The sequence below is a fragment of the Anolis carolinensis genome, chromosome 1 (genome assembly GCF_035594765.1).
Source record: "Anolis carolinensis isolate JA03-04 chromosome 1, rAnoCar3.1.pri, whole genome shotgun sequence".
NCBI lineage: Eukaryota > Metazoa > Chordata > Lepidosauria > Squamata > Dactyloidae > Anolis > Anolis carolinensis.
Genome location: NC_085841.1, coordinates 166618490 through 166632084, shown reverse-complemented (window position 1 = coordinate 166632084; position 13595 = coordinate 166618490). Strand labels below are relative to the sequence as shown.

At 39.1% G+C, this 13595-nt stretch overlaps 1 protein-coding gene across 1 annotated transcript in view; it reads left to right on the top strand.

The window, feature by feature from the left end:
• foxo1 (forkhead box O1) overlaps positions 1-13154 on the top strand; it is a 53430-nt gene extending 40276 nt beyond the window's left edge. The window contains exons 2-3 of the mRNA XM_003215292.4: positions 6450-7808; positions 8982-13154. Coding sequence (XP_003215340.2) covers positions 6450-7799 — 1350 coding nt within the window. The 3' untranslated portion in view covers positions 7800-7808; positions 8982-13154. The remainder of the gene's footprint in view (positions 1-6449; positions 7809-8981) is intronic.
• The last annotated feature ends 441 nt before the right edge of the window (positions 13155-13595 follow it).

The window sequence follows — 13595 nt, the reverse complement described above, 5'->3', positions numbered from 1 at the left end:
TTGCTGCCCGTTCCATTTTTATAATTTCAGCTAGTTTTTAGTGGTACTGCAGGAAGCCTGTAAAAGCTGCTCTGAGCATCTTAGCAGCTCAGTGGGTGACAAAGGTAATCGGCGTGTGTCTTTCTTGTTACAACAGCATGTTTCCTCCTTGGTGCTTGTAATACAATACTGGAATTTTTGAGAAAACTCATCCTGCAAGGGGAAGGAGGGGAAGGTGGGAGGGAGAGTGTGAATGGATGCCTGACCAATTCCACTTCCAGTGTCATTTCCAGTTTGTCATGCCAATTTTCAGTTGGCTCCATTGAAAACAATGGGACTTCTTGGCCCACGGCCCATCGCAAAGAACCATTGCATTCCTGTTTTATGCATCTGGGATTTCAGGAAATACTAAATAGGAACAAAGCCTGAGCCAAGGGAGTTTAAGATGTTTTCTTTGTTGACCTTAAAAGGAATAGGGCTTTTTAAACGTGATCTTTTCAAAGTGTTTACATGGCCTGGGATGACAATTAAATGGCAGCTTTCATAGCTCTGTGTAACTACTGCTCCCTTGATCTTTAATATCTGCAGCCCAGTCTGGGTATACATGGTAGGAAAATGTAGACTAGACCCATATATTCAGCTTATAAAGTCATGAAAGGGTTAATTGTATATAGGATGTTTGTTATCATGGAGTCCGCGACATGCGAGTGTGGAGAAGAGCAAACCACAGGCCACTTACTACAATGCGTTCTGAACCCTGCCACATGCACAATGGAGGACCTTGCAGCGACACCAGAGGCACTCTGGTCAGATTCTGGTCAAAAGACATTTAGTATAATGCCAAGTTTTTAACGTTGTTTGTGTTTCTAAATACATTACAACTGTACCCTTGGTTTCACTTCTGATACGATAAATAAAAATAAAATAAATCATGCCTAATTCACTAGTTTCTCATTATTTTTCTGGATATGTTTGGAGGTATTGTGTTTGATCTGTAATGTAGGAACATAAGAAACTAATATGGAATCAGACTAGTGGTTCATATTGCCTAGTGTCAGTTCTCTTTCGCTATGATTTTCCAAGGTTTCAAGCAGATTTGTTTGCCTTTCTTTCAACATGAGACCCAGTTCTTTTCTTTCCCAATGTAGGGTGCATCCACTTTGTAGAATTAATGCAGGTTGACTCCACTTTAACTGTAATGCCATCAATTGAATTTTTGCCTATAATTGTAAGCCGCCTTGAGTCCCCTCGGGTGAGAAAGGCGGGATAGAAATGATGTAAATAAATAAATAAATTTGAAAAGGACAGCTCTCCCTAAAATTTTGGAAAGAAATGAAAGAGAAAGCACAAGATGACAATTAGCACAATGGGAAAGCTCCATAGAAGTTTTCTTTGATAGAGGATGCAAGACAGCATGCTTAATACACAGAAATACTCCTTATCCTAGAAAAATACTGTAAAAAGAGCAATTAATTAAATGGGTTATATAACAGAAAGCAAAGACAAAAGGACTGAATAAATAAGAGAAAAGGTTAGTTGGGCAGGAAGTGACTCTAACAGGGCGCAAAAGAAACTGCCCCATGATGGCAAGACAGTATGGGTCAAAGGCTGTGGTAAATCAGCTGATGCCTGTGGAGATGGAAATCCATCCACCAAAAATGAAATTAACAATTTAGATCACTTTCTGATCAAAGAAGGAGGCTAAGTATTTTACAGAGAGATCTTAAACTAAAGGATCTTCATCACAGACAGCCATTGGGCTCAATAAAGTGTTAAATGTGGCACATAACTGGTGGTTTGAGCTTGAATTCTCTCCTGCAAATAGATTCACCCCTCAGAGTCTTGTTTTCACCAAGCTGAACATGTCCATCTCTTCTTCCAGGGTTACATCATGTACAGTTCAGTGCCAAGATCAATTTGCTTGAATCCCATGAGAACTATTCACCATGTTTCACTGTAACCAAGTATTCTGTACATAAAAAAATGATTTTTTTAGAACATTAAGTCAAAGCATCAGGAACAGTGGAGACATTGAGAATGCTTAGCTTTGACTCAATTGGTCAGCCTATAGGTTGCATACGGTCTCCTTAGCTTTTCCCTAAAGACCTCTCCAATTTTGGAATTTTCTGCCCTCAAGTTATCACCTGTCTCTACTAGAAGCCACCAAGAGTGGCAAATTGTGTTTTTAAGCCTAAACCCCTGCAAAGTGAAATCTGGTTGCAAATTTTGCTTGAAAATAGCAGGAAAATTATGGAGTCCAGAGTGGAGGAAAACAGTCCAATTACATGCCCTTGATTTAGGTATATCATAATTGAAAGTTATGTAACTAAATATGGGGGGTGGGATCTTCTTCAACTTTTCAATGATTGCAACAGATAGTTGTTAGCTTTATTTTTCAAAGGCTTTGTACATACCATGAATTGAGCAAATAATATAGAAGAACTTTATTGTCATTGTACATCGTACAATGAAATTAAATGTCATCCCCAACCATATTATATATGTACAAATTACAAAACAAAGCACCCATCCTTCCACATTCTAATTGCTGTTGCACAACCGCTAATGTCACAGTTTGAAACCACAGAGGTTCACATATTTTGATATGACTGAAATAAAACTGAAATTCAAATATGAAGGAAGCCATTAGCAGCAGCATAGGTAATGGCCTTTTGTCTTTTAATTAGGTTTCATGTTTGCAGATTAATTATGTGAATAGAATTACCTGATTGGCAGGTAGTTTGCATACAAAGCTTTGAACCTGGATATGTGGATGCTAGGAGTTCTTTGGGCAGCTGGAAAATAATTGGCTAAGATGTGTTTTTGGGTTGGAACCGTTTTGTTGCTGGTCCTGCTTTGAAACAAAACATCTAATTTTTAGAATGAACATTAAAATAATGACCAATTCTCAGTATTGTTGAATGCACTTTCCAGTTATATAGTTGCTTCCAGTGACAGCCTTTCAATCTTGCAACTGCCCTTGCTTGCCCAGTTGCCAAGTTCCAGCGCTTGAAGCTGTACTATTATCAGGTCATGTCTACATTTGGCAAAGCTTTGTAGACACAACATCATTAACTGTTCTCCATATTTTTGCAATATTTACTCCCTTTCCACACTTTTTTCCAAGATAGTAAATCATCATTTCTTTAATCTCCTCCCGACTGCATGAAAAACAGGAATTTATGTAACAGGCACTTGCTGCAAACCTTTTCCTGTTTGGAACTTTTGTTGTTGTTGGCAGAATTAGGGGATGGCTTCGCTACTCCAAGAGTGACCTTGAATGTCCTTAGTGAGAGAATACTAGATTGTAACTTTCTGATGACTAAGGACGTCTGTAGCTTCTGTAAAATACTAAACACTTCCATGTGTGGATGGATTGAAAGTTCTGGATGAGCGCGTGTGGGCAGGAGATAACGATTGTTTTCATCCTAAACACTAAACCGTATAGCTGCACTAAGGTTTGGCTATATGATGTATACAAAACAATATTTTGAAACAGGGCTATTTGCTTTTTTTTAATCACCATATTTTACAGAGCAGCTTTCTTGTGCTTACACATTTGCTCATAAAGCAGGAGTCAGTTCTCTGCCTCACACAAGAAGGAGAACACGGAGAAAGCAATATCTGATCCCTCTCCTCTTCCTGATTTTACTGTAACCTGATGTCCTAAGCAATTTTCTCAAATTATTTCCAATATCAGGACTGAGACATGTAGGAAGAAGCAGTGGTGTGTGTGTGTGTGTGTCAACGGAATTACCTTTTGCCCCATGGGCTCAGCTTTATGTGAGAAGTAGAAACCCAGCCCTTTCCTTGCTTATTAAAACAGTGCTTAAGATGGGCATCCTCATCTAATTCAGCTCTTAAACTGAATATTTGGTGGTTGCAACATAATAGATTATTGGACTTCATAGCAGAAAGTACCATCTGCATAGGTGGTAGAAAGGAGTAGGCAGGGTTCTAAGTGACCAAATGATACCTTTATTTGGAACAGTGGATCGCCAGGCTCTCAGGTTATATAGAACTTTGCTTATGCTTATTTTTTAAAGTAAGTGCAAAAGATATTACCAAATGAGGGTTTTGTATCAAGGCCTTGTTTATAGCCTGTTGCTATTTTAAGATGGGTATGAAGAACTGCTGATGACTTCATTATTTCAGTATCCCAGAATTGAGCTGAAACAATGGAAGAGTTCCTTTAGTAGATTTAGATGTTAGTGATTGGATGTGTGCGATTTATTGGCACTCTCAGGTTGCTTGTAAGATACAAGTAAAGGAAATTATTTTCTTTATATGACTTGCAAAGCTGGGTTTATAGAGATCTCCAATCACTCAATGGATTTATGTGAGGAGGCATATCCAGGATTTTCCTCCTGTGAGTCTGCAACCAACTTGACTTGTTATCCAGTATGCTATCTAAGAGTAGCTTTGCTCATCCACCCTGGCTTTTAACATTTCATCTAGCTGCCACATGTGGCTTGGAGTTTCATTAAGAGTGAATGGACTGCCAGAAGACCTTCCCTGTCTCCTTCCTTCTCCAGCCCACTGAGTTTTTGTCTTGGATGCATGAGAGATGCTTTGCCTCCTCCATCCTACGAATAGAAGCTAAACATGCTGCAGGAGAGAACTTGTTCCTTCTTCCAGCAGCCACTGTTTTTGTGCTGATCAGGGAAGAGAAGCTTTGGACTTTATCACACGATAGGTTTGTTTCCATTTTATGTTTGAACTTTCCATTTCACATAACCTTGTGGCTGTCCTGTTGTTGCACTGCATTTCCATCATTATTAGATCATATCTTTCAATTGATAGGAGAAACCTGTCAATAGTTCAATTATTGCTTTTCAAATGCACACTTCTCACGTGATTGGTTAATTCCACTATAGTTTCAATTTTCCAACAGTCATGCGGTATGAAGAGTTGAGTTTATTCTCTCCCACCCCAAAATGTGGAATCATGTTGTTTTACTCTATTCCCTGTTTTAAAAAAGGTTTGCATTAATTTTGTTGTCATTGGGGGAGGGTTACTAGTATGCCACAATCATACAATTATAGCAGTGCCCTCAATTTGTGGGAAGTGTTTAAACTGTGCAGTTGCTCAGTTGTGGCATATAAAGAAGAAGAAGAAATTAAACGTGTGTGCTGTGTAGGGCAGGCATGAACAGGAAGGTGAGGGTGTGCAGATGACTGATTGTGAAAATATACATCACCCAAGCGGCGCCATTAGTGCTATTGGAGAGAGTGTATGAAAGTGATTATAGCCATACCTGTATATTTCTGTTTCTTTAAACAACATGATAGTTGCATGACAACAGGCTAGTGTGATAAAGTGCTTTCTGTGTGCACTGCTATTATGAGGACATGTTTGTGACAGTCAAAGGTTATTGAAAAATTCAGGTGGTTGAGTTAGTAAATTGTAATATAGGATCATTTTCTCATAAACTGCTGTTCCTCTTAAGAAATCTACTTCACCTTTGAGAAGCTTGCTAGGGAGCAGTATCAACAGAGTCCACCAGCTTTCATTTAAATAAAGTTGTTCCTGTGGCTTAAAACCCATAGGTATTTAAGTTCTAGAGATCTTAAGAAGCATTCATGATGGTAATCCAGTCTGCTTTTTATACCTATTAATTGGTTTTTATACCTATTAATTTGGAACTGTCTGCAGTTGTCTTTTTTCATTTTGCTCAAAACATTAACACCTTGAGTTTTATATGGGGATAACTCAATAGTGGGGCAGCGGTGGCGCAGCAGGTTAAATTGCTAAGCTGCGGAACTTGCTGATCAGAAGGTCGGTAGTTCGAATCTGCAGAACGGGGTGCGCTTCTGTTGCTAGCCCCAGCTTCTGCCAACCTAGCAGTTGGGAAACATACAAATGTGAGTAGATCAATAACAGCACTCCATGCAGTCATGCCGGCCACATGACCTAGGAGATGTCTATGGATAATGCCAGCTCTTCGGCTTAGAAACAGAGATGAGCACCAACCCCCAGAGTCAGACTCGACTAGACTTAATGTCAAGGGGAAATGTTTACCTTTACTAACTCAAGATTGCATTGGAAAATAAGATACAGTAGAGTCTCACTTATCCAACATTCTGGATTATCCAACACATTTTTGTAGTCAATGTTTTCAATAAATCGTCATATTTTGGTGCTAAATTCGTAAATACAGTAATTACTACATAGCATTACTGCATATTGAACTACATTTTCTGTCAAATTTGTTGTATAACATGATGTTTTGGTGCTTAATTTGTAAAAGCATAACCTAATTTGATGTTTAATAGGCTTTTCCTTAAGCCCTCCTTATTATCCAACATATTCGCTTATCCAACATTCTGCCGGCCCGTTTATGTTGGATAAGTGAGACTCTACTGTACTCCCATTGTGCATTTAGCTGAATAATTTATCTACTAAAGATAAATGGCAGGATGTGAACTTGTAAGTATTTTTCTTACACCTTGTTTCTTTTTTTTTCTTAGAATTCTATCCGTCACAACCTCTCATTACACAGCAAATTTATTCGAGTTCAGAATGAAGGAACAGGGAAAAGCTCTTGGTGGATGCTGAACCCAGAAGGAGGCAAGAGTGGGAAGTCTCCCAGGAGAAGGGCTGCTTCCATGGACAACAGCAGCAAGTTTGCAAAAAGCAGGGGAAGGGCTGCGAAGAAAAAAGCAGCTCTTCAGGCAAATCAAGATGGAAATGGTGACAGTTCAGGCACCCCGTTTTCAAAATGGCCTGCAAGTCCAAACTCTCACAGCAATGATGATTTTGATAACTGGGGTACATTCAGGCCTAGAGCCAGTTCTAATGCAAGTACAATTAGTGGGAGGCTTTCTCCAATCCTGCCAGAACAAGATGACCTCGGAGAAGATGATGTACACTCCATGGTGTACCCTCCATCAACAACCAAAATGGCGTCAACTCTGCCCAGCCTTTCTGAAATGAGCAGCTCAGAAAACATGGAGAACCTCTTGGATAACCTCAATCTTTTATCCCCCAACACATCTTTGACTGGATCAACTCAGTCTCCACCAACTACCATGATGCAACAATCTCCCGGTTATTCATATGCTTCATCAAGCACGAGTATAAATTCACCAAATCCAGACTACAGGAAATACACATATGCCCAGCCCAGCATGAATTCTTTACCACAGATAGCTATGCAAACAATTCAAGACAGCAAATCAAGCTATGGGCCCATTAGTCAATATGGTCCCTGTCCTGTAGGACTTTTGAAGGAACTGCTGACTTCTGATTCACCTCCTCACAATGATATCTTGACATCTGTAGATACTCGTGTTTCCCAGCCAAGTAGCCAAGTCCTTGGACAAAATGTTTTAATGGCCACTAACTCCACAATTTCGCCGTATAGCAACCAGCAGCCCCATAACAAAATTATTGCCTCCACCAATGCTCATCCCCACCAAGGACTTGTCCAGTCAACCTCAGCAGTCAACAGCCACACCTTGTCGCTCACATTGAGCACTGTGTCACATGCTTCAAGTTTAAACCGAGTGCCCCCAGCAAAATCCTCAGCACAAGTGCCTATGAGCCACCCAATGCAGATGCACAGCCTCAACCCTTACACCACTGTGAACAGCTGCAACGGTTATGGGAGAGTAGGGATTGTCTCTTTCCATCAGGAGAGACTCCCTAGTGACTTGGATGATATGTTGATTGAACGATTGGACTGTGATATGGAGTCAATTATTCGTAATGAGCTCATGGTCGAGGAAACATTGGATTTTAACTTTGACAGTGTGTTGCCTAACCAGAGTTTGTCACATGGGGTCAAAACAACAACACACAGCTGGGTGTCGGGATAAGGGTGAAAGGTGAGTTTTCCATGTTTTATTGTCCATATGTTTTAATTAGTGGGGAAGCTGTGGTCCTCCAGATAGTGTTGCATTACTCTTCCCATCATTCTTCATGATTGGCCAGATGTGCTAGGACTGATGGGAAATGAAATCCAAATATGCCCAAAAGAAGGCCGCAGGAGAAGGCCGCAGGCCTTATCTGGCATCTTAGATGTTGCATGATAGAGCAAAATTCTGTAGATGGCATTTCTTCCACACTAATTGGGTTGCTGTGGGTTTTCCGGGCCATGTTCCAGAAGCTTTATCTCCTGACGTTTCGTGCATATCTGTGACATGCATCCCCAGAGGTTATGAAGTCTGTTGGAAACTAAGCAAGTGAGTTTTATATATTTGTGGAAAGTCCAGGGTAGAAGAAAGAACTCTTGTCTGTTTGAGGCAAGTGTGATGAACCAGCCTAGACATGGCATATTATTTGAGAACATAGAAATACTGGATCACTCCAACAACCACCATGTTAGACTACACAGAGAAGCCATTAAAATCCATAAGCATGTGGACAATTTAAACAGAAAGGACAAAACCATGAAAATGAACAAAATCTGGCTACCAGTATTAAAAAAATTAAAATAATGGGAATTCCAGACAGGAAACAGTCAGGGTCAGCTAACACCTCCCAACAAAGGATTCTCCCAGGCAGGAAGCAGCCAGGCTTTGAAGCTGCAAGGTCATTTAATGCTAATCAAGGTAGCCAACTGCAACATTCACACTTGCTTCAAACAGACAAGAGTCCTTTCTCCCACCCTGGACATTGCACAGATATATAAACCTCACTTGCCTAGTTTCCAACAGACCTCACAATCTCTGAGGATCCCTGCCATAGATGTGGGCGAAACATCAGGAGGAAATGCGTATGGAATATGGCTATACAGCCTGGAAAAATCACAGCAACCTAGTGATTCTGGCCATGAAAGAATTCGACAACACATTCCACTATAATGTTTGGACTACAGGAAGAAGCTGTCCATTGATAAAACATTGATATCCTTTCTTTAAAAAAAAATAAAGAAAAAAGAGCGCCTTTCATTGTTGATTTTCTTAGGCATTTACTTATCGCTATATGCATAACATTCTGTCTTACATTCACAATGTTTGAGTTTGCTTTGTGTCATTTTATAGTTTCTGTTTTCCTAGGATACACTTGAAAATACTTCAGACATCTCTGACCGCAAGAACTGAGCAAGGGAGTCCAAAGATGTCCTTCAGCTTTTTTTTGCCATTTCTTTTGTAATTTTTTCTTCTTCTTGTCGGACTTGGTGCCAGATGCTTTTCCTGCACAGGAAGTTTGCCAGTTACTTGCAGGTTGTTTTTGCTGTAAGGAATGTGCCGTTGGAAGTGTCTTTATTTGAAAGTGCCAAACTCACTACAATGCCATAGAAAAGCAGACCGTACTTGCACTTCATGTTTTGCATTGACTGTGTACAGTATAAATTGCAAAAGTAAAATGGATTCTTTAGGAATATGTCATATCAAAAAAATATTGAAACTTAAAATACTATGGCAGTCTTTTATACCTTCAGTTGCTTTTGATCCAGGCTTACTTTTGATCTACTCATCTCACACACAGCTGTGTACAGCTCTGTTAGTTGCCCTAAGTGTATTAAAACTACTGTACCTTATGTATAAGATCATGTCATTAAAATATGATCAAACCAAAGTTGTTGACAGTTCAGATTTCACATCTGAGAATAGGCTGAAACTTTGCCACCATTATTTTTGATCATGTGGTGGATTTACAGTGGGGTTGACTTCCAGATTAACTGATTAATTTTACTGATGTCCAATTTTGTAATAGCCATATACCTATTTTTTTACATCTCTACTTTGTTATAGAAGCTCCTTAATATTTGCCGAATCCCAGATAGCTAGTAAAATTTATAGTACTTTGTATACAATATTTAATAAGAATAAAGGGAGAGATTTATACTAGCACTCTGTAAGATTTGTAAAAAGGTGGTTTCTCCAAAATATTTTCTGGCACAAGAGTGATATGTAATTATATGTATGTACAGATAAATTCTTTTACTATATTAACATTGACTACCCCCAAATGTTAAGTCTTGTTAAAATGTTTTGTATGTACAGATCTTCATATTTATATCGTGGAAGTTTCATGACTTTTTTTTACCCTGGGACAATAATTTCACAGCTTAATATTATTGTTATTATTATTAATAATAATACATTTTAACTTCATCTATTCTTAACTGTAGGGTTTCCCATTCTTTATGTTAACAGCTTATTTTCATTGAAAAATCTTAAAGAGCTAGGACCAGGTTTAAGCTATATCATGGTGTAATAATATATTTTGTAGGAATGAACCTTGGCCACAAACAGGGCAGTCTTAATTATATGATTATTATAATTATATAGTTCTATAATATATATTAATAGTTGTAGTTGATGCTTAATGCCATATTCCTTCAATAAGTCATGTTGCTTGAGAGAAGCCCTAATTATTTACAGTCAGTCCATCACATTTGTAGGAGTTAGAGTTGCAGAACCCTCGGGAAAGTGAAAAACTGCAAATAAAAACATTGCTTTAAAAAAAAAACCTAGGGGAAAACCTCTCTAGGAATTTCTAGATCCTTCAGTGTGACTATATGGTCAGTTTCCATAGGAAGCTGTCTGGCGTAGAATCACACTGGCAGACCGAGAGAGCTGTTGTATCTAGGAATTTCTAGGTCCTCCAGCATGAGGAAGCAACTGACCATAGAACTGCACTGGAAGACCTAGAGATTCCTAGAGATAACGTTTTAATCAAATCCGTGAATAATCAGATCTGCAAACGTTAAGCCCGCAAATGTGGAAGACCAACTACATTCCTTTGGAAGAGGTTTATATGGTTTATATGAGCAAGCTCACGTGTAGATAAATAACTATGTGTACTTCTGAGATCGTGAGCTATATTACTGGTTGCTCATTGGCCTACTGAGTTCATTGGACATCACTCATCTTCTCAGTCCTCTCCCTCCTTGTTAGCTGAGCAACTGTATAATTTTCCCAGGATTATTGAATTTTCATGCTCCGATGTTTTGGAAGAACAGAAAGACATTTGTTTGTTACCTTGTGTCTCTTCCTTTTCTTCTTTGGGATGCTCTGGTAACAACTTCCTTCTAACCAGTTTGATATATCAGCTGTCCCAACTTCTAGGTGGGTTGCGAACAAGGAGGAGATCTAAAAGAGTTAGATGTGGCTATGGCAGCCTAAAAGTTTGACATCCCCATGCTCAGTTACAGTTTTATGACAGTATATTCTGAGGTGCAGTTTTATTTTAATTACCCCTAGCACATCAGTGATAGAAGAAGAACCCTCTAAACACATTAGACATTCAGAATCTAATTATTCTTCTGTGTAATCCTGGAAGGTTTCCTTAGGGGAAATATGTTTAAATGATCCCCTGTGTTTATAAATCGGAGACAGACTGTGTACAGATAGGATGCTGGTATCATCTGCCCAGATGTGTTATAACCCCTACCTCCTTTGACATCCCCCAACTTACGTTAACTTGGTCTAGTGCACTGCTTCTTAAGCTGTGTGTCCCAGACCCAAATGGGGTTCCCTTAGCTCAATGTTAGGAGCCGCGGTAGCACAATGGGTTAAACCCTTGTGCCGTTTGAACTGCTGACCTGAAGGTTGGGTTGCTCACCTGAAGGTTGCCGGTTCGACTCTGCAAGACGGGGTGAGCTCCCCTCTGTCAGCTCTAGCATGCGGGAACATGAGAGAAGCCTCACAGCTAACACATCCGGGCGTACCCTGGGCAACATTTCTGTAGATGGCCTATTCTCTCACACCAGAAGCGACTTGCAGTATGTTCTTAAGTCGCTTCTGAAACTATAAAAATGTTGGGGTTCTGAAAAAATTGGCAATGGCAAAAGTTTTCTGAACGCCACTTCATTTTTAGAAATTTACACACATTTGTTGTGCAGTGTTTACAGTGGACTCTGCAGAAAGTGCTTGAGCTGTTCTTCATAAAAAGGAAAATTAGCCTGTTTAGCAAGGCTTGCAAAGGCTATTTTTTATCCATAATTGTTTGATTTGTATATCTGTTGTATATACCCGTGTGCCTGGGGTCACATAAAAATTTCTCAGTCCAAAAGGGGTCCCGAGTGGAAAAGTAGCTCAGGTCTAGTGTTCACTGATACATTATAGGGCACCAAGAAGGCTTATTCTTGGAGGCACTAGGGAAACTGGAAATTTAATGAAAGATGGTATTATGAAACAAAAAATCTGTGGCAGATGATAAAACATGCTTTTGCACAGATCTTGATTTCTCTAGTTCCTTCATTTTGGAAAAAACATGTAAATTATGTCTTTGTGAAGTGTGTGGATTGTTTTAACCAAGCAGCCTGGTTTTGGAACTTTATTTTCCTCTCTCTGCCTTGTGAAAAGTATATTCCATAATAGAAATGTTCCTGTATAATGTATTGTTTCTACTGTATCTTGTATTAATGTTTGTATTAATAAGACCTCTGCTTTGATAAACTGACAAGTTGTGTATAGTGGGAAGCTAATGCTGTGCTTTTGCTGATAATTCAACAAAAGTTCCTTTTAAAAAGACACAAATCGATGACTAAAGTGGACCAGTTCTTTTAACAGTCTTACAATGCAATTCTTTTCACTTGCTTGGATGTAATTTCCATTGTATTCATTGGGGCTTATTCTTTAGTAAGTGTGTTTTAGGATTGCAAGTTTAAGTTTGCACTTGTTCAAATTGATGTTACAATTCTTTTTAAAAAAAAATTCACATGGATTTTTCAGGCTTGTTAATTTATAATTTTAAAATAATGTGATTTTTTAAAAAATGTAACTACTAAAAGTAATGTTGTTCGTCCAAGCAAAGAAATGCAGTTCTGCATTAGACTCCTTATTGGGGAGTAGCTCCTTAATTTTGTACCTACTCGCCATCGGATGAAGCAGCGCTACTGAGAGGAAAATTCTTCATTTGTGCGAATTGCAAGAACACAATGATGTTACTGCTGCACACTGCAGACGATCATTTGGACATTGATGGAAAAGTGCCTGATGTTTTTCCAAACATAAAAAATAATGTTTTGTATAAAGCCATAAATGTAAATACACTGCTTTAAAGGTGTTGTCTTTCATATGATTATTTGTATGCTGATAAAAGTTTTGTTTGTTTCTATTTGTAACCCTTCACATAATAATGCAGATGGCTTTACTGTGTTTCTAACTTGTCTTCACAGTGATCTTGTGCAGTAGGTTGGCTTGTTTTTGTATGGTGCCTTGGGCATTTTTATTGGAAAGATGTCCTAATATATTTTATAAATAAATAGATGAATATAATATGTCCCATTTTATGTATGATGAAGAGACACTAAGGATGAGAAAATTGCGAAAGGCTGTCCATGTCTGAGTCTAGATTTCAGGCCAGACGTCTTGGCTCTACCTCCAGTCTTGGGATGGTTTGTGTATTTTTCTCTCTAGTGCAGTGGTTCTCAACCTGTGGGTCCCCAGATGTTTTAGCCTTCGGCTCCCAGAAAACCTAACAGCTGGTAAACTGGCTGGGATTTCTGGGAGTTGTAGGCCAAAAACATCTGGGGACCCACAGGTTGAGAATCACATGCTCTAGTGGTTCTCAGCACTCAATCTGTACTTGTTACCTTAAGGAGTGGTTTTCAACCTGTGGGTCCCCAGGTGTTCTGGCCTACAGTTCCCAGAATTCCCAGCCAGTTTACCTGCTGTTAGGATTTCTGGGAGTTGAAGGACAAAACATCTGGGGACTCA